This window comes from Gymnoscopelus braueri (assembly GCF_963280865.1).
Source record: "Gymnoscopelus braueri genome assembly, contig: SUPER_24_unloc_1, whole genome shotgun sequence".
NCBI classification, from domain to species: Eukaryota; Metazoa; Chordata; class Actinopteri; order Myctophiformes; family Myctophidae; genus Gymnoscopelus; species Gymnoscopelus braueri.
The window spans coordinates 355,083-376,265 of record NW_027660989.1 but is presented as its reverse complement, the minus strand read 5'-3'; the positions used below and the strand labels follow the sequence as shown (position 1 = coordinate 376,265).

At 40.8% G+C, this 21,183-nt stretch overlaps 2 protein-coding genes across 4 annotated transcripts in view; both read left to right on the top strand.

Moving 5' to 3' along the window:
* The window catches only part of LOC308080976 (uncharacterized protein), a 1,029,623-nt gene that overhangs the window by 687,347 nt on the left and 321,093 nt on the right, over window positions 1–21,183 (top strand). The gene's annotated exons all lie outside the window — the stretch shown is intronic.
* The window catches only part of LOC308080972 (uncharacterized protein), a gene marked incomplete at its 3' end in the record, with an annotated part of 220,493 nt that overhangs the window by 182,336 nt on the left and 16,974 nt on the right, over window positions 1–21,183 (top strand). The window contains exon 3 of the mRNA XM_080457379.1: window positions 20,971–21,045. Coding sequence (XP_080313505.1) covers window positions 21,020–21,045 — 26 coding nt within the window. The 5' untranslated portion in view covers window positions 20,971–21,019. The remainder of the gene's footprint in view (window positions 1–20,970; window positions 21,046–21,183) is intronic.

Sequence of the window (21,183 nt, the reverse complement as noted above, 5' to 3'; positions counted from 1 at the left end):
CTTGGCCATATGGTAGATGGTCATGAAAAACTATCAAGAAATAATTCTCACAATCTTTCGTCAAAAGGTGGCGCTATAGCAAAATGCCAACTTTGAACAGGTACAACTCATGCCCTGTTTGACCTACAGCCATGAAACTTCAATACACACATGCGTCTACTCATGATGAACAACTTTCACGCTCTGACTTTTGACCTCTGACCTTTAGATCTCCCACCATTTTGAATTATATGAAAAACAGTTAAAACCTATCTCCTCCTGGGATTTTTTAGTAATCTGCACGAAACGTTTTACACATGAACTTTGGACCTATGCCGACAAACTGATGCAAAAGATTTTCCATAAGTGAAAAAATGAAGCTTTAATGAGCCAATGAATATTGCAGTGTTATGACAATTATTCATCTGCCCCTAACACATACATGCAGACTCACATTTCTTTGAAACTTTGCGTTAATGTTGAGGGTCATTCCAAATATTACTGAAACCAATCTTACTCCAATTGGTCAAAGGGGGGCGCTATAGCGATTTTTTGAAAGTGCAAACTTTAAACAGGCAAAAGTCATGCCTCGTTTGGCCGATTAAACCTGCTTACACATGTGCCTTGACTCATGAGGAACACATGTATCACGTTGACCAGTAAGCTCCGCCCTTAGATTGTCCGCAATTTTGAGCAGTTTGGAAAACACTTAAACCCAGGATTTTCCAGCTATTTGCGTGAAACTGTATCATCTGTGTCATCTCCTTTTTCACAGGTTCTTGTCTGTTGGTCCAATAATAATAATAATAATAATAAACTTTATTTGTATAGCACCTTTCATGACATGAAATGCAGCTCAAAGTGCTTTACAGAGCAATAATACAATTACAGTTAGAACCAATTTAACAATAAAGCAAACAAAGATAAAATAAAATAAAATAAAAGCAAGCAAAAGCAAAGGCATAAAACAACATTAAAATAGGGAATACAGTGAGGAATTAAAAATCAACCAAAGAATCAGCTAAAAGCAAGAGTGAAGTAATAGGTCTTGAGCTGTGCTTTAAAGCTATCGACAGAGGCTGCCTGTCTTAGGTGTAATGGGAGTTTATTCCACACTGTCGGTCCGTAAAAGCAGAATGCTGCTTCACCGTATTTTTTATATGTCATTGTAGGCACCTCGAGCAGGTCAGCACTTGAAGACCTGAGGGCCCGGTTTGGAACATATCTCTCTAGGCAGTCAGAGAGGTAGGTAGGTGCCAGACCATTTAGAGCTTTATAAACTATTAAAAGAATTTTAAAATCAATCCTAAAAACAACCGGGAGCCAGTGTAGTGAAGCAAGAACTGGAGTGATATGTTCTCTCATCCTGGTTTTAGTTAAAATTCTGGCTGCCGCATTTTGAACAAGTTGTAATCTGTCAGTTGTTTTCTTTGGCAGGCCAGAGTAGAGTGCGTTGCAGTAATCAAGCCGAGAGAAAACAAACATGTTGAATAAAGTCAAAGTTGTGCAGTAACTGTAGGAAACCCATAGCCACAACATCCGAAACAATGTCAACATGTAGATTAGCATCTCCAGTAATCAGAGTTCTGTCATAATTAGTGGAACAGATAGATAAAAGTTCTGATATTTCTGTTAGAAATAAGGCTTTGCTGCACTTTGGAGGTCGATACATACTAATCATAAGCACAGAGGATTGACTCTCCAATATGGTGGCCTGGTATTCAAATGATTTAAAACTGCCGAGGTTTGGCAGAGGTTTGAATTTTAAAGTGTCAGAAAAGATATTCGCCAGACCACCTCCTCTTTTTCCCTCACGTCCTGAGTGAATGAAACTGTACTTTGGTGGGCATGCTGCAGCTAGGGGCACCGCTCCATCAGATCCAAGCCAAGTTTCTGTTAAAAAGATAATATCTAGTTTCTCTTTACAGATGATATCATTTACAGAGGAAGACTTGTCATTAAGTGACCTGATGTTAAATAGGGCCAGGTTTAGCTTCAGGCATTCAACTATCTGGCTGTTGCCTCTACAGGGAATGCGTGTTAAATTTGCTATATTTGCAGAGTGTTTAAAGTCACTCCTTGTCCCGGAGGCTCTATTTGAGATAACAGTGGGAATATTGTAAACCTTGTTTTCAACAAGGCTAACTGAAATAGCCTTGGGCCCAGACATGATTTTGGCTATGCATAATGGACCCTGCCTATCTCAGCAGTCAAATGTATTCTCTAGACGTAGGGACAATTCGTAGGGACAATTCTTGCGCTGTTCTTCACGTTCTTCGTTCCTGATCTTGCGCCTCTGTATCGCTAGTGCCAACAGCGTCAACCGTCGAGGGGGGATGGTTGGGGGGCAGGGCACTGTTGATGGTTGTGGGGCCTGGCGTTTGATTTGGGGGGTGATTCTAGTCCCCTCTTTAATCAAGTCGTTCATGCTACTGGTGAACTCCAGAAGGGGTATTGGGGACAGGGAAAAAGATGATGATGAGGAGGAGGAAGGTTGATCTTCCTCATCGAGAGTCCATCCCTCCCTCTCATCGAGAGTCCATCCCTTCCCTCTGCAGACCGTGGCTGCAGAGTCGACAATCTCCTCCAGGCTGTCATCAGAGTCGACAATCTCCTCCAGGCTGTCATCAGCTTTTGTTTTTGTTTCCGAGTTATCAGAGAGTTCATTTGTTATGGCTGTTCCACCATCCTTGGTAGGGGGGGGTGTGGCGCCCCCCTCCCCCTCAGCAGCGGTGGGGGATGGTGTGGTAGCGTCTACACAAAGCCATTCATGTTTTTCAGCAGCGGTAGCAGATAACAGAGCACTATCTGTTGTTATGGAATCTTGTGCTCTGGCCTTGGGAGAGCTTGGTGAAGACATAGGAACATTATAGAAAAGGTTAGACATGAACAATTTTGCTCCCAGCTTGTTCAATTTAAGCCCGTCCGAGGAAAATAGGTGTCTTCTATCCCAAAAAAAATTGAAATTGTCAATAAAATGTACAGATTTGTTGGTGCACGTAGTTGAAAGCCATTTGCTCAGTGCAGACAGTCTACTGAAACGTTCATCGCCGCCTCTTGTAGGTGGTATTGGGCCGCTGATGCACACCTTCACATCAAGTGAGCTGATTTTGCTGAATAAGGCAGTGAAATTCCGTTTTAGGATTTCTGACTGTTTGTCCTCTGTATCACATGTGCCAACGTGCAAAATCAGGGTTTTCACCGTTGGGTGTTCAGCGACAAGATTCAGAATTCTGTCATTCATGTCAGAGACTTTGTCTCTGGGGAAGCATAACACTTTTGCCTTTCTTCTTATCAAGCTTTTAACATCTTTAATAGCGGCATCCCCTATGATCAGAAATTCAGGCTCATCATATAGCCTTTTTCCTTCTGAGTTACTCTTGGTTCTTACCCTGCTGGGTGAAGAAGATTTGTTTGGTCTGTCATCAGACGGGCATCTGGGGTCCTGAAGCAATGGGCTGAATCTATTTCCCAGCCGCACCGGACACTCAGCACTCGATGTTTTGGGAGATTTGTTTGTAGATCTCCCCTTGGCAGTTTTCCACAGTTGACGCTCAGCACTCGATGTTTTGGGAGATTTGTTTGTAGATCTCCCGTTGGCAGTTTTCCGCTGTTGAAGGGGGGTGAAAGACGCGGTACCCTGTGTCCGGGGGCGATGATGGTGACGCGCGGGTGGTAGCGCAGGCCAGCCGGTCAGATCTGTAATCACAGGGCTCCGAGTTCTGCCAGTTATTCGCCCCTTCAAAGCCTTTGGCTTTGCCCCGAGAGTGTTCCATGAGAAAGCTTTGTCATGGTCTTGTCCGTTGCTCTGAGACTGTGGAATTCCATAATGTTGATTCACTTCCACATTAACTCTTAAAAAGTTTAAGTCCGTTTCCAGCACTGCAATCCTTTGAAGCAATTTTTGGTATTCCTCTGTTGAAACAGTCGGGTACATCCTGATGCTAATTAGCTTTGGCTATATGCCACGTACCCAGTCACTGGAGGTCGACAAATAGATCGAAAAATAGTATATTGAAATATGGCAAAAGCTTCTATCTATAGAAGAAATAGAGTCCCATGTGTTTATAAATATCCAGGATCATGCATGTGCCGACAGCCATTAAACCTGTTTACACATGTGCCTTGACTCATGAGGAACACATGTATCACGTTGACCAGTAAGCTCCGCCCTTAGATTGTCCGCAATTTTGAGCAGTTTGAAAAACACTTAAACCCAGGATTTTTCAGCTATTTGCGTGAAACTGTATCATCTTTTCACAGGTTTTTGTCTGTTGGTCCAATGGCTTCTCCCTTAAACGTGTGCCTCACAACCTGAACGTTGGCAGTTCAAGCCTCACATGATGCAGACTCATTTAAGTTAAATTGCAAAAAACATGACTGTATCAATGAATACATGTGCAAACGGTAAAGATAACATGAAATGCTTATTTGAGAGTATGTTTTTTCAATGTATGACGTACTTCATTGTGAAAATAGCCGATCTACAATCTCACAACTTTTCAGATAGCAACGTTTTGTGAGCTTGTAGATCGGCTGCTTTCACTGGTTTCGGTTTCGAGGAGACATACAATTTCTCTATTGGTAAATGGTTTGTGAACGAGTGATCTTAGTGTTAGTGAAACAGGGGCTTGGTTCATGACAGAAGGCAAAAGTTTATGATCTTCAACAGACAACTTCAGCCTGGATGAAGCTATAGCACTACAGGTAGTGTCTCAGCCTGTGAGTCTGAAGGTTGAGAGTTTGATTCCTGTCAATGGCAATAGGTTGAGCTGTCTGTTTCTCTCACTCTGTCTATCTGGCTCTGGTAGGTGGGTCATTACGGGGCCAGAGCTCAGCTCTGGACCTGTTTTAATGTTGCCCTCTTTTTTCTTCTGCCACTTTTCGCAGTTCTGGCTGAACCGTGCATACGCTTTTTACGAAACTTGGCCATATGGTAGATGGTCATGAAAAACTATCAAGAAATAATTCTCACAATCTTTCGTCAAAAGGTGGCGCTATAGCAAAATGCCAACTTTGAACAGGTACAACTCATGCCCTGTTTGACCTACAGCCATGAAACTTCAATACACACATGCGTCTACTCATGATGAACAACTTTCACGCTCTGACTTTTGACCTCTGACCTTTAGATCTCCCACCATTTTGAATTATATGAAAAACAGTTAAAACCTATCTCCTCCTGGGATTTTTGAGTAATCTGCACGAAACGTTTTACACATGAACTTTGGACCTATGCCGACAAACAAGCAGCAAAGATTTTCCATAAGTGAAAAAATTAAGCTTTAATGAGCCAATGAATATTGCAGTTTTATGACAATTATTCATCTGCTCCTAACACATACATGCAGACTCACATTTCTTTGAAACTTTGCGGTAATGTTGAGGGTCATTCCAAATATCACTGAAACCAATCTTACTCCAATTGGTCAAAGGGGGGCGCTATAGCGATTTTTTTTAAATGCAAACTTTAAACAGGCAAAAGTCATGCCTCGTTTGGCCGATTAAACCTGCTTACACATGTGCCTTGACTCATGAGGAACACATGTATCACGTTGACCAGTAAGCTCCGCCCTTAGATTGTCCGCAATTTTGAGCAGTTTGGAAAACACTTAAACCCAGGATTTTCCAGCTATTTGCGTGAAACTGTATCATCTGTGTCATCTCCTTTTTCACAGGTTCTTGTCTGTTGGTCCAATAATAATAATAATAATAATAAACTTTATTTGTATAGCACCTTTCATGACATGAAATGCAGCTCAAAGTGCTTTACAGAGCAATAATACAATTACAGTTAGAACCAATTTAACAATAAAGCAAACAAAGATAAAATAAAATAAAATAAAAGCAAGCAAAAGCAAAGGCATAAAACAACATTAAAATAGGGAATACAGTGAGGAATTAAAAATCAACCAAAGAATCAGCTAAAAGCAAGAGTGAAGTAATAGGTCTTGAGCTGTGCTTTAAAGCTATCGACAGAGGCTGCCTGTCTTAGGTGTAATGGGAGTTTATTCCACACTGTCGGTCCGTAAAAGCAGAATGCTGCTTCACCGTATTTTTTATATGTCATTGTAGGCACCTCGAGCAGGTCAGCACTTGAAGACCTGAGGGCCCGGTTTGGAACATATCTCTCTAGGCAGTCAGAGAGGTAGGTAGGTGCCAGACCATTTAGAGCTTTATAAACTATTAAAAGAATTTTAAAATCAATCCTAAAAACAACCGGGAGCCAGTGTAGTGAAGCAAGAACTGGAGTGATATGTTCTCTCATCCTGGTTTTAGTTAAAATTCTGGCTGCCGCATTTTGAACAAGTTGTAATCTGTCAGTTGTTTTCTTTGGCAGGCCAGAGTAGAGTGCGTTGCAGTAATCAAGCCGAGAGAAAACAAACATGTTGAATAAAGTCAAAGTTGTGCAGTAACTGTAGGAAACCCATAGCCACAACATCCGAAACAATGTCAACATGTAGATTAGCATCTCCAGTAATCAGAGTTCTGTCATAATTAGTGGAACAGATAGATAAAAGTTCTGATATTTCTGTTAGAAATAAGGCTTTGCTGCACTTTGGAGGTCGATACATACTAATCATAAGCACAGAGGATTGACTCTCCAATATGGTGGCCTGGTATTCAAATGATTTAAAACTGCCGAGGTTTGGCAGAGGTTTGAATTTTAAAGTGTCAGAAAAGATATTCGCCAGACCACCTCCTCTTTTTCCCTCACGTCCTGAGTGAATGAAACTGTACTTTGGTGGGCATGCTGCAGCTAGGGGCACCGCTCCATCAGATCCAAGCCAAGTTTCTGTTAAAAAGATAATATCTAGTTTCTCTTTACAGATGATATCATTTACAGAGGAAGACTTGTCATTAAGTGACCTGATGTTAAATAGGGCCAGGTTTAGCTTCAGGCATTCAACTATCTGGCTGTTGCCTCTACAGGGAATGCGTGTTAAATTTGCTATATTTGCAGAGTGTTTAAAGTCACTCCTTGTCCCGGAGGCTCTATTTGAGATAACAGTGGGAATATTGTAAACCTTGTTTTCAACAAGGCTAACTGAAATAGCCTTGGGCCCAGACATGATTTTGGCTATGCATAATGGACCCTGCCTATCTCAGCAGTCAAATGTATTCTCTAGACGTAGGGACAATTCGTAGGGACAATTCTTGCGCTGTTCTTCACGTTCTTCGTTCCTGATCTTGCGCCTCTGTATCGCTAGTGCCAACAGCGTCAACCGTCGAGGGGGGATGGTTGGGGGGCAGGGCACGGTTGATGGTTGTGGGGCCTGGCGTTTGATTTGGGGGGTGATTCTAGTCCCCTCTTTAATCAAGTCGTTCATGCTACTGGTGAACTCCAGAAGGGGTATTGGGGACAGGGAAAAAGATGATGATGAGGAGGAGGAAGGTTGATCTTCCTCATCGAGAGTCCATCCCTCCCTCTCATCGAGAGTCCATCCCTTCCCTCTGCAGACCGTGGCTGCAGAGTCGACAATCTCCTCCAGGCTGTCATCAGAGTCGACAATCTCCTCCAGGCTGTCATCAGCTTTTGTTTTTGTTTCCGAGTTATCAGAGAGTTCATTTGTTATGGCTGTTCCACCATCCTTGGTAGGGGGGGGTGTGGCGCCCCCCTCCCCCTCAGCAGCGGTGGGGGATGGTGTGGTAGCGTCTACACAAAGCCATTCATGTTTTTCAGCAGCGGTAGCAGATAACAGAGCACTATCTGTTGTTATGGAATCTTGTGCTCTGGCCTTGGGAGAGCTTGGTGAAGACATAGGAACATTATAGAAAAGGTTAGACATGAACAATTTTGCTCCCAGCTTGTTCAATTTAAGCCCGTCCGAGGAAAATAGGTGTCTTCTATCCCAAAAAAAATTGAAATTGTCAATAAAATGTACAGATTTGTTGGTGCACGTAGTTGAAAGCCATTTGCTCAGTGCAGACAGTCTACTGAAACGTTCATCGCCGCCTCTTGTAGGTGGTATTGGGCCGCTGATGCACACCTTCACATCAAGTGAGCTGATTTTGCTGAATAAGGCAGTGAAATTCCGTTTTAGGATTTCTGACTGTTTGTCCTCTGTATCACATGTGCCAACGTGCAAAATCAGGGTTTTCACCGTTGGGTGTTCAGCGACAAGATTCAGAATTCTGTCATTCATGTCAGAGACTTTGTCTCTGGGGAAGCATAACACTTTTGCCTTTCTTCTTATCAAGCTTTTAACATCTTTAATAGCGGCATCCCCTATGATCAGAAATTCAGGCTCATCATATAGCCTTTTTCCTTCTGAGTTACTCTTGGTTCTTACCCTGCTGGGTGAAGAAGATTTGTTTGGTCTGTCATCAGACGGGCATCTGGGGTCCTGAAGCAATGGGCTGAATCTATTTCCCAGCCGCACCGGACACTCAGCACTCGATGTTTTGGGAGATTTGTTTGTAGATCTCCCCTTGGCAGTTTTCCACAGTTGACGCTCAGCACTCGATGTTTTGGGAGATTTGTTTGTAGATCTCCCGTTGGCAGTTTTCCGCTGTTGAAGGGGGGTGAAAGACGCGGTACCCTGTGTCCGGGGGCGATGATGGTGACGCGCGGGTGGTAGCGCAGGCCAGCCGGTCAGATCTGTAATCACAGGGCTCCGAGTTCTGCCAGTTATTCGCCCCTTCAAAGCCTTTGGCTTTGCCCCGAGAGTGTTCCATGAGAAAGCTTTGTCATGGTCTTGTCCGTTGCTCTGAGACTGTGGAATTCCATAATGTTGATTCACTTCCACATTAACTCTTAAAAAGTTTAAGTCCGTTTCCAGCACTGCAATCCTTTGAAGCAATTTTTGGTATTCCTCTGTTGAAACAGTCGGGTACATCCTGATGCTAATTAGCTTTGGCTATATGCCACGTACCCAGTCACTGGAGGTCGACAAATAGATCGAAAAATAGTATATTGAAATATGGCAAAAGCTTCTATCTATAGAAGAAATAGAGTCCCATGTGTTTATAAATATCCAGGATCCATTCGTGGTTTCTCAGGGGAAAAAAACGCAATGGCTTCTCCCTTAAGCGAGTGCCTCACGACCGCAAGGTTGCCGGTTCAGTTGAATTGCAAAAAACATGACTGTATCAATGAATACATGTGCAAACGGTAAAGATAACATGAAATGCTTATTTGAGAGTATGTTTTTTCAATGTATGACGTACTTCATTGTGAAAATAGCCGATCTACAATCTCACAACTTTTCAGATAGCAACGTTTTGTGAGCTAGTAAAATCTCTCTCTCTCTCTCTCTCTCTCTCTCTCTCTCTCTCTCTCTCTCTCTCTCTCTCTCTCTCTCTCTCTCTCTCTCTCTCTCTCTCTCTCTCTCTCTCTCTCTCTCTCTCTCTCTCTCTCTCTCTCTCTCTCTCTTTCACACCAGGTCAGGTCTGTTGGTCCAATGGCTTCTCGCTTAAGTGTGTGCCTTAAAACCTCAAGGTTGCCAGTTCAAGCCTCACTTGATGCAGACTTCATTTAAGTTGCATTGCACACAACATGATTGTGTCAATTAATGCAAGTGCAGTTGTTAAAGATAACCTGAAATGCTTATTTGAGAGTATGTCTTTTCAGTGTATGACATAGTTCATTCTGAAAATAGCCGATCTACAATCTCAAAACTTTTCAGATAGCAACGTGTTTCTGAGCTTGTAGATCGGCTGCTTTCACTGGTTCAATTTTATCTTCAACAGACAACCTCAGCCTAGACAAAGCTATAGCACTATAGGTAGTGTTGCAGCCTGTCAATCCGAAGGTTGAGGGTTAGATTCCTGTTAATGGCAATATGTTGAGACGTCCAATCAATCCATTCTGCTTCCAACTTTCTCTCTCTTCAATCTATTATGTTTCCATGTCTCTCTCTCTTCAATCTATTCCGTTTCCATGTCTCTCTCTCCGCCCTTAGATTGTCCGCAATATTGAGCAGTTTGAAAAACACTTAAACCCAGGATTTTTCAGTTATTTGCGTGAAATGGTATCATCTGTTTGACCTCCGTTTTCACTGGATCATGTCTGTTGGTCCAATGGCTTCCCGCTTAAGTGAATGTTTCACTACATCAAGGTTGCCGGTTCAAGCCTCACTTGGTGGAGACTTCATTTAAAGTGCATTGCAAACAACAAGACTGTATTATTGAATACATATGCAATTGATAAAGATAACATGAAATGCTTATTTGAGAAGGTATGTTTTTGCAATGTATGACATATTTCATTCTGAAAATAGCCGATCTACAATCTCAAAACTTTTCAGATAGCAACGTGTTTCTGAGCTTGTAGATCGGCTGCTTTCACTGGTTCACTTTTATCTTCAACAGACAACCTCAGCCTGTACAAAGCTATAGCACTATAGGTAGTGTTGCAGCCTGTCAATCCGAAAGTTGAAGGTTCGATTCCTGTTAATGGCAATAGGTTGAGATGTCCAATTAATCCATTCTGCTACCATCTCTCTCTCTCTTCAATCTAATTTGTTTCCATGTCTCTCTCTCTTCAATCTATTCCGTTTCCATGTCTCTCTCTCTCTCTCTCTCTTCAATCTATTCCGTTTCCATGGCTCTCTCGCTCTCTCTCTCTTAGATCTATTCCGTTTCCATGTCTCTCTCTCTCTCTTTCTCTTCAATCTATTCCGTTTCCATGTCTCTCTCTCTCTCTTTCTCTCAATCTATTCCGTTTCCATGTCTATCTCTCTCTCTTTCTCTTCAATCTATTCAGTTTCCATGTCTCTCTCTCTCTTTCTCTTCAATCTATTCCGTTTCCATGTCTCTCTCTCTCTTTCTCTTCAATCTATTCCGTTTCCGTGTCTGTCTCTCTCTCTCTTTCTCTTCAATCTATTCCGTTTCCATGTCTCTCTCTCTCTTTCTCTCAATCTATTCCGTTTCCATGTCTCTCTCTCTCTTTCTCTTCAATCCATTCCGTTTCCATGGCTCTTTCGCTCTCTCTCTCTCTTAGATCTATTCCGTTTCCATGTCTTTCTCTCTCTTTCTCTTCAATCTATTCCGTTTCCATGTCTCTCTCTCTCTTTCTCTCAATCTATTCTGTTTCCATGTCTCTCTCTCTCTTTCTCTTCAATCTATTCCGTTTCCATGTCTCTCTCTCTCTTTCTCTTCAATGTATTCCGTTTCCATGTCTCTCTCTCTCTTTCTCTTCAATCTATTCTGTTTCCTTGTCTCTCTCTCTCTTTCTCTTCAATCTATTCCGTTTCCATGTCTCTCTCTCTTTCTCTTCAATCTATTCCCCCTCTCTCTCTCTCTCTCTCTCTCTCTCTCTCTCTCTCTCTCTCTCTCTTCATTCACTGGCCCCGTATTATCGCTGCTTGCAGCTATATTTCCTTTTAAATCTGCTCAGGGTTCCTTCATTCTCAAGAATATCCTCTGGTCATGAAAAACTAAACATGTATACTCTACATTATAACAACTGGTTGTTGATGACACATGAAAGATCACTACAGTAAGATTTACTGCCGTACTGTTAACAAACTTGTTCAATTATTCAGTCAGTCAGTCAATCAATCAATCAGATCTGTATACTGTAGGTCATAACAACTGGTTGTTGATGGCACATGAAAGGTCAATGCAGGAAGACCTGTAGGTAACCAAAACAGTGGGCCCCTAGGAACACTGGGCACCATTTAAAAAAATATATATATTTATTTAATGTAATATTAGATTTTGTATCTAAATATATTTTACAAATTAGGGGCCATACACGCACGCAAGCGCGCGCGCGCACACACACGCTCGTTTACACACACACACACACCTCGCCGAAGTCACTAGACCGGAATACCCTGACGTGAATCGATTATGCATTATCTTGTACACTTATCTAGTGACACACAAAAAAACAGCCCCTCCCACCTCTGCCACCTCTGCTAGCCTCACTTCCTGTCAAAGCCCCCCCCCAACCCCTTCAATTGCATAAAACTCTATCTCCTCACTACACTAGTCACACAACACACACACAGTGGCCAAAAGTAACTAAGTAAATTTACTGTATTCAAGTATAATTTTGAGGTGCTTTTAATTTACTTGAGTACTTTATATTACTACTCCACTACATCTCAGAGGCAAATATTGTACTTTTTACTCCAAAGCTTTAGTTAGTTAGTTAGTTTGCAGATTTTGATTATAAATACATTAATCATACATTAACCACTTATGCCCTATTTTAAACTTTGGCTATTCATAAATAGCTGATCTACAAGCTCACAATGTAAGAACTTTTCAAAACAAGTTGCATTTTTGTTTTACTTTTGTACTGTAAGGATATATTGATGCCAATACCAAAGTATAAGTTAGGGCTTATGTGGTAAATGTATTGTATACAATATTAATAATCCAAATCTGCAAAGCAGCTAGGCTAACTAAAACTGAATCTGAGATGTAGTGGAGCAGAAGCATAATAAAGCTTTGAAAATGGTAAATACCCAATTTGAGTAAAGGTACCTCCAAATTTGTACTTGAAATTTGAGTACATGTACCTTCCACCATTGTTCATTTCCATAAACTTATCTCACCCGTGTTCTTCCCCTCAAGCATTCTGGGAACACGTTGACCTGTTTTCTTTTTTGTATTACTTAATTCTCTCTTTCTCTCTCACACTGCCTCCCTCCCTCCCTCTTCCACTCATTTAATCATGTAAACGTGGAGAATAGGAAGCTCCTCTCTGTAATTTAATAAATCCTCTCCTCCCGCTGGGTGCCTTTTAAAGTGGTTGTTATTCCCTGTGTTGGTTATAGTTATTCCCTGTGTTTGATTTCCTATGAATGCAAATAGACAGGCAGTTGTGTGGAGTGTACATTCAATGTATGCGTAGGCTGGTTCTGGCTGTGGCAGCAGCATGTGTGTGTGTGTTGGGGAGGGGGCTAGGGGGTTGATGTGGCAGTCTCAGTCCCCATGAGACCATGGACCCTGTTTTCAAATGTTGCTTCTTGACGATAATAATTATTATATTGTTGATGGGACAAACAGAAGTTTACAGTCATTTTGTCCACTATGTTTTTTTTTTCAAGTGGCTAAAATCTTCCTTTGGTGTGGGTCTTAACTCAGTTATGAGGGTAAGTTCACACGACTATTGTCTGTGTGTTTAATGTCTATGAAGAGATAATAAACTAAGCAAACCTTACTAAGAAGTGCCTTATAAACAGGACAAAGTGTTCACCTATGTTATTATCACACAACAAAATAAATCAAAACCATCCTTAATGTGAAGACATAGCTCTGCTTAGATTATGTAGAAGAAGGTTGTTTTCTCATGATTAAGTTTGCATGTTATAACATATTATACTGTAGCTGATGTGCATCACAACCTCACATAATGTTCAGAACAGCAGCATAAGGTCGACCACATCCTGTTGAAGATGACAGTTAGATGACTTACTTTTAGAGTGGGAGGTAACTCTGTGTGTGTGTGTGTGTGTGTGTGTGTGTGTGTGTGTGTGTGTGTGTGTGTGTGTGTGTGTGTGTGTGTGTGTGTGTGTGTGTGTGTGTGTGTGTGTGTGTGTTTGTGTGTGCGCGCGCGCGCACCCACACCCGCACATTTGTTCTTTCATACGTGCGTGCTTGTGCTCCCGAGTGAATGTGCGTTCATGTGTGCGACCCACCCGTTGTACATCAAATATGTGGTATTGAAAATAAAATAATTGTTTTGACTGGATGATAACTTTTGGATAGCACACGCATTGATTTATAACCTTGTGATTATGAAAAATTGGCATTATTTTATTTTATTTCATTTAAACACTTTATAGGGTATATTCATATGAATGACAATAAAATATAATTATTGGATTTATTCTCAATAATAAATAATATTAGGGCATAGCTGACTGTCCAATGAATATAAAAAACATGTTTTTTAATATTATTTTAATTGCTCTTTGAATTTTGTGATACCTTGAAAACCTATTGCCTGGTTAAAGGGGAATACCACTCATTTTCAACATTGAACCATGTCATAATATACCTTAGAGCTGTTGTGTGGAAATAAAATAAAAAGTCCCCCCCGCTTCTATGTTGCCTAGAACTGGAGAATCGATTGTTGGGGTCATGTGATCAGTAGCCTCGGAAACCCAGGCTTTTTTTTTTGTTACAAAAGAAAAAAAGCCTGGGGGAGCGATGCAGGAAGGATGGTCTTGGACCTTGTTATCTCCTAACCAATCAGAGTGCAGAGCGGCGTCGCTCTAAATTTGGTGACGTCAGCGTGCTCCGTGCACAGGCCGAGGGGGGGAGGGGAGGGGAGGCGGGGACATAGATTGGTGAAGCAATAGGAAGCCACGCACAAATCCAGGCGGCTGTGTTTGGGTCCGCCCTTCAAGACCATGGATTGAGCTCGTAGCCTCAGGCTATGTGATCAGTGACATACGGAAGGTGTACTCTTTGGCCCGCCCTCTTGGCTGCATTCACTAGAATGGGGAATCTCACTTCCAGCTGAAACAGTGTGAAACAGTAGTTTACAAATGGCATATGCTTATATATCACATTTCACAAGACATTGTACTTGTAGATAATATGGAAGAAGAAGGGAGAGGGAGTCCCGCACACTGTCTTCACTTATAAAGAGGTTTTTATTTAGGATGCAACTTTTCGGCCGCTTGGACCTTCATCAGGCATAAAGAAGCAAATGGCACACAGCCAGTATATGACATCTCTCAGAGATGTGCGGGCCAATCAAAGCCACACACCAATCTGTTACCATGGAGCAGGGGGTGGCCCATATAGGTGAGTGGAGCTGGTACTTTTCCACAGTAAAAAGAAGTATTCTTACAGAACATCAGAAAGAAATTGCTACAAAAATACAATTAAATAAGTCAGTAGAAATGTATTACAATCACAAAAATAAAATACCTATATAGAGTCTACTGAGTGAGGCAGAATATATATATATATATATATATATATATATATATATATATATATATATATATATATATATATATATATATATATATATATATATATAAACATGGATATAATAACAAAATTCAAGCACAAAATGCTGTGTCCCAGGAGGGCATAATATCCAATAAATGTATTGGGGGTCAGACCTAGTAAATTACAGGTGTAAGGGTCTAAAACTCCAAATACACCAGTAGGACATCACACAAAACAGCAAGCTTAAAATACAGTTGATCAGGACAAAAAAGGAAAAATAGAGAGTTAGACAAATATCATATAAAAACTACCCAGAGGCATACAGCCTACAAATCACAGCATCACATTCAATACTAGTTCATCATTTAAACCTTTGGGGGCTAGAGTACTTGTAGATAATAGAAATTAATTGGCTGAAAATGCTTTAACAAGTTTTATATTGAAGTCGCACTGTTTCAATTGGACAGCTCTAAGGAATATTATGACATGGTTCAATGTTGAAAATGAGTGGTATTCCCCTCATGTATTTGAATTACATACATACAACACATCATAATGTGCAGACATAGCTCTGCTTAGATTATGTGGAAGAATGCTGTTTTACCTGCATTCACCTGATGTCCCTGGTCTAAATGAATGATTGGTTATACAGCTAAAGTGAAAACCAGCAGTAGAGTTGAGATTATAGGGAAACTATAGGGCCCCGTTTAGACAACAAGAGAAAATGACAAAATACAATATCAGATGTGCCTTCCGTTTAGACGGCAAAAGCATTTTCGATGGTTGAAACCACAACAAAGTGAAACCCCCTTCCAGAGTGGAACTCATTGCTCCCCCTCGCTCTGTGATAGGAAGTAGAACGGAAGTGGTTCTACGCATGCACGACTGGTCTATCTGGCAGCGCGTCTCACCGCCACCTAGCCACCTGGCATGCACGCTACAGTGTTTTCAATCACTTTGGTGTGTGTGTGTGTGTGTGTGTGTGTGTGTGTGTGTGTGTGTGTGTGTGTGTGTGTGTGTGTGTGTGTGTGTGTGTGTGTGTGTGTGTGTGTGTGTGTGTGTGTGTGTGTGTGTGTCAGACTTGTGTAGGGGCTGCTTAGGAAAATACAGAACAAATCGCGTCCTGTTTTGATACGGGACGCAAGACTTAATTGCTGATTAAAGAACAGTTCCGTATTTTACGGGACGGTTGGCAACCCTAAGGGAGAGAGACAGCAAAGTTCCTTGTTTACTATTGTTACGGCCCCTTAGTTTGAAATATGTATTTAAACAATAATAAAAATAAACAAACTATACAAATTACCAAACCAAAGAGGTGCAAGGCAGCGTAGTTATCATCCCATATAGCCAAGGAGATGACTCACATTTTTACTTCCCTACAGTGGTTGCCTGTAAGGAAGTTATTATTATTATTTTTTACTACATTTTTATCCCACAAATTTTGTAACCCATTTTTTCACCCAGTGCCAATTGCCTAAGCTGTAATCCTATGTGCTACTCTCCCTCTGCCAGCCTGGGGAGATAGCCCCGAACTTAGCTCATGCTTCCTTCAATGCATGAGGAGTGAGCAGGCCGCTTCTTATCACCAAATATGAAGATAGGTTGAAGATGTGTGAACTTTCTCAAGGGAGCATAAAAATATATTTATTTTAAGTGTTTATAGGGGCCCACCTCTTGCAAAAATCAGGGAATGCTCTATTTATTACAGATATTATTGTTAAAATTGTCAAATGACGCGAGGTCGGGGGCCACAAGACTGTGTCATAAAACGTTATATTGGAATATGTGTGAAAAAAAAGAACGTCCCCATGGGCCACATTTGGCCAGGGTTAATAATGTGCATAATAATAATTATGCATTATGCATAATTGTATTTATGTCAATTTGCATTTGTGAATGTATTAATTTCCCACATAAAATAAAGAAGTTAAAACACAGTCAATCAATACATTTTTATGATACTTTGTCACTGTTTTTCCTGAATTAATAGTTTAATGTCCTTCCAAATTGATAAAAGTTGCATGGCACCCCATCTCATGAGTAAGGTGACGATGTGCATAGTGAGACAATGTCGTCCATTTTGATATGAATGAGCAACACAGTGACATGAACAGTCCAGACTCTGGAGGACCAATGTATTTAATGTAGGGGAAGTGGTTTATTATAATGCATATAGAACTCTGGTTCAGCGAGGTAGTAAGAATTTAAAAAAAATACGTAAAGGACAAAACGAATGAATACATTGCCTCGCCTATTTAGGCACTTCTTGCACTTTCTAACTAACCGAAGGAGCACTCTCTCCCCTCACTCTCTTTCTCTCCCTCCAATGGCTATGAAGCAGGGAGAGCTGTCATTACAGGTCTGTGCACACGTATAAAGTGCAGGTTTTAAACTGTCACGGTCATTGAAGCCGACATTATGCCCAAATGCTAAGCTCACAGTTTAATAATCAATCATATTGACAAGGATTACATATTGGCAAAGAAGAAATTAGCCTCCATGACCATCATTAATGTGTTTGGCTCTACTTTATAGATTATGTGGAAGAATGTTGTTTTATCATAAAAACAATATATCGCTAAACAAGTTAAAGGTAGGGTAAGTGATATTTTTTGGTTAAAACAAAAAGTATTTTGTTAAAAGGTTAAAATACTATATTCTGATAGTAATCATTGCTATAGAGTGTTTTTTCAGTAACAGATGTCTCCCTGTCTCTCCAGCTCTTTAATAAACAGAAAATACATTTTTCGGTAGGTGTCAAAATCTCAGCCAATCAGGAGAAAGTACCCATTTTTAAGCTTAATTTGTATAGTGTTCCAGTTAAAATGTTGTCTGCTCATTTCTTAGTGTCATCACTTCCAATTTCACTTGTTTAATCTATATCCTGATTGAGTTCTCTGTCCTGGTTGGATAAAATTGGAAATGAAACTAAAAAAAAAAAAAAAACTACAAAATACATTTTCTGTTTTATAAAGAGCTGGAGAGACATGGAGACTCTTTATATGGACAGGACACTCTATAGTAACGAGCTCTATCAGAACATAGACCCATTTTGCAATTATTTGAATAATTGCAAATCACTTACCCTACCTTTAAATAAATGTGTGTGTTATAACTGCTTGCAGCTGGATTGCTTAAGCTCAGTGGTTCTCAAAGTGGGCTCTGGGGACCACCAGGTGTCCTTGAGGGGTTCTTGGGGGTCCCCCGCAGAATTAGTTACTCACATCATAATCAGTTTAACCACTTTAAATCTATATATCGGCAATTTGAAAATAGCAGATCTGCAAAGTGCCAACATGTCAGCTTGCAGATCTCCTATTTTCTAAAACAATCTCAACAATGTTTTTTTTTCATATGGGGGTCCGCGGTTGAATGCATTTTAATGTGGGGGTCCTTATAAGTTTGAGAACCACTGCTCTAGCTGATGTGCATATGAGAATAATAAGATCACAACTGAAACATATCATAGACCACATCCTGTTGCAGATGACAGTCACATGATTTATTTGTAGAGTGGAAAGTTCCTCAGTAGGTTGTGAGTCAGAGAACCAAACCGTCATCTTGGTGACAGATTATGAAAAACATGGAGAGGTAGCCTACTGTAACAAACTTTGAAGAAGAAGTCATCGCAGCCATACATTATTCCCAACTACATCATTTAGAGGCTCCTTGATAGAAAATAACACTGAAAATAGCTAATCTACAAGCTTAAAACGTGTGGTGTGATGCAACGTATTGTGAGCTTGTAGATCGGCTATGTTTGCTGTGCAACAATGGCATACAAGGTGTTGTGAATGTTCTATTGGTAATTTGTTTGGTGGTTTATTTTCCTTGAATTGAATTCTCTGGCCACAGTGATAGTATTGTAGTTTTCACTACATGAATGCTGTGAGCACTTTTTGAGTGCTCACAGCATTCATGTTCTTCCAAATTGAAAAGAACATCATGGTACTCCATCTCATAAGTAAGCTGACCAACTGTCCTGCTTTTTGTGGGACTGCAGTGCTTTTTATCCCTTGTCCTGCATCCCACATATTAACAGAATGTCTCACATTTTGATTGGCTCTAGATTTCAAAAGTTTAAAAGATGCTTTTCTCAAATCTGGCTTTTATCCAATGGCTGTGAAGCAGGGAAAGCTGTCATTACAGGACTGTGTTTGATGCCAATCAAACTACGCACACGTGTAAAGTGCAGGTTTTAACCTGTCACCTTCATTGCAGCCTACTGTACGTTATGTCCAACTGTGTTGTTTATTGGCCCCTCAATAGAAAATAACGTTATAGCCGATCTACAAGCTCACAATGCTGCACTTGTAGATCAGCTGCTTATTGTGTGTAATTGTGTGTGTGTGTGTGTGTGTGTGTGTGTGTGTGTGTGTGTGTGTGTGTGTGTGTGTGTGTGTGTGTGTGTGTGTGTGTGTGTGTGTGTGTGTGTGTGTGTGTGTGTGTGTGTGTGTGTGTGTGTGTGTGTGTGTGTGTGTGTGATGTTGACTGCAAGTCAGTTTACCAGCCCTGCTGGGGAAAGGAGGCCTTTTTCATGCCCGTGCCGAATGGCATATTGTCTCAAATTCAGCCAATAACTACATAGAGGTGAAACACAACTATGTCCTTAGACACCACCTGGATGAAGTTGTGCTAGAGAAAATACAGGGCAGTAGACACAACCAGTATGATAGAAAACTAAATATGTTGAGGCGCATGTGACCCATTTTGAGACAGCAGTGTAACACAGTGAAATGAATAGCACTCAATTTGGTTTTACAACAACAGAGCACTGCTATAAGAGCACAGATAAATTAGACCAAAACACTTAATTTATATGGAGTTCCCAGTGACGAAGTTGACTTTCCTATTCCAAAGGGGAGGGGCCCGTTTGTACCCATGTAGCAGCCTTCAGTATAACAAGAGGGATGGCAGGGCCCGTTTACCCCTTCAAATCAATACTGGTTAGAAAAAAAAGAGTTCAGAGGGCACTGTACAAATAAAATCATGTTAATTAACTAAGTAATTTGTTTGGTGGTTTATTTTCCTTGAATTGAATTCTCTGGCCACAGTGAGAATATTGTTGAGAAGCCACACAGGTTCTACTTCTAATTATCAATTGTAACAGCTAGTTAACTGTTTCTAAGCTATATTCTGATGATGATGCTGATGATGATGATGATGATGATATAATGAGAGAGTACGGACTAGACCAGGGGTTCCCAAATTTGGGGTCGCAAAATTATTTCGGGTTATAAAAAATATTTGACAAAAAAAACAAAAAGAAAACGGTATGAATGAAATCTAAACATTTTACCCATTTTACCCATCTCATTAACACATTCCATGCCAGAGTTTAATCTCATAATGTACTCACCAGTGCCAGCGTTTTATTGTTGTTTTTTTGTTTTTTTCATGTCGCCACAGACCTCGCTAAATAAGTTAAAAGTGCGCGTTCATTTGGTTCTAAACACACAGCGGATCTGTGAGAAACGGCCAGCGAAAACAGTTTCCAAATGCGAGCCGCCATCTTGAAGATACAGCCGATCAACGCTAAACAGTGATCAGCGAGGAGAAAAACAACAACCGAGAAAATCGAGTTTTAAACAGGATCCCAGACAGGAAGCGGATACGATCAGTCATAAAATACATTACAAATGCGCAACGACCGTGCAAGTTTGCGTGCATAAATTACCTCCAGGGTTAGGTGGGGTCGCGAGTCAATGGAGCCGGCCAGCCTCATCTATACCAACTTAACTGGTTCTATCTGGTCCTGGTTCAGATTGATGCTAGTTTTCCGTTGTATCATCTCAATTGCATTCACGCTAGTGATGTGCGGGTCGGGTTTTTTCATGACCCGTCCCGCCCCGCCACGGAACCCAACCCGCCTAAACCCGCCCCGCGAACCCATATATAAATCTATGGCTGCATTGTGTTCCCTGATTTAGCTCCATAATGATGTCATTTTGTTCTTATTGACCGGCTGAAACCGACAAAAGTTGTAGATCTTTTGGAGCATTTCTTTTGTCTTGAGTCTTTCTCAAAGTATAGAAAACCTTACTGTATAGTAACTAACAATTTACATGGCAATCTACAGTCTATTATAATATTACAACTATTTACAATGTTGTCATTCTGCAGATGCTGTTATCCAGAGTGATTTATAAAGTACAAAATCACAGTAAGCAGCATGGATCCTAATCAACCAACAACAGGGTAAGTGGTCGATTCATCAAAGTGATAAGAAAATAAGTCTGTGCTACAAAGTCATTATTTGATTATTATACTGTTAGCTGGTGTACCAGTAATTACTGCATAATCTTAAAGCTGCAATATGTAACTTGCATAATCTAA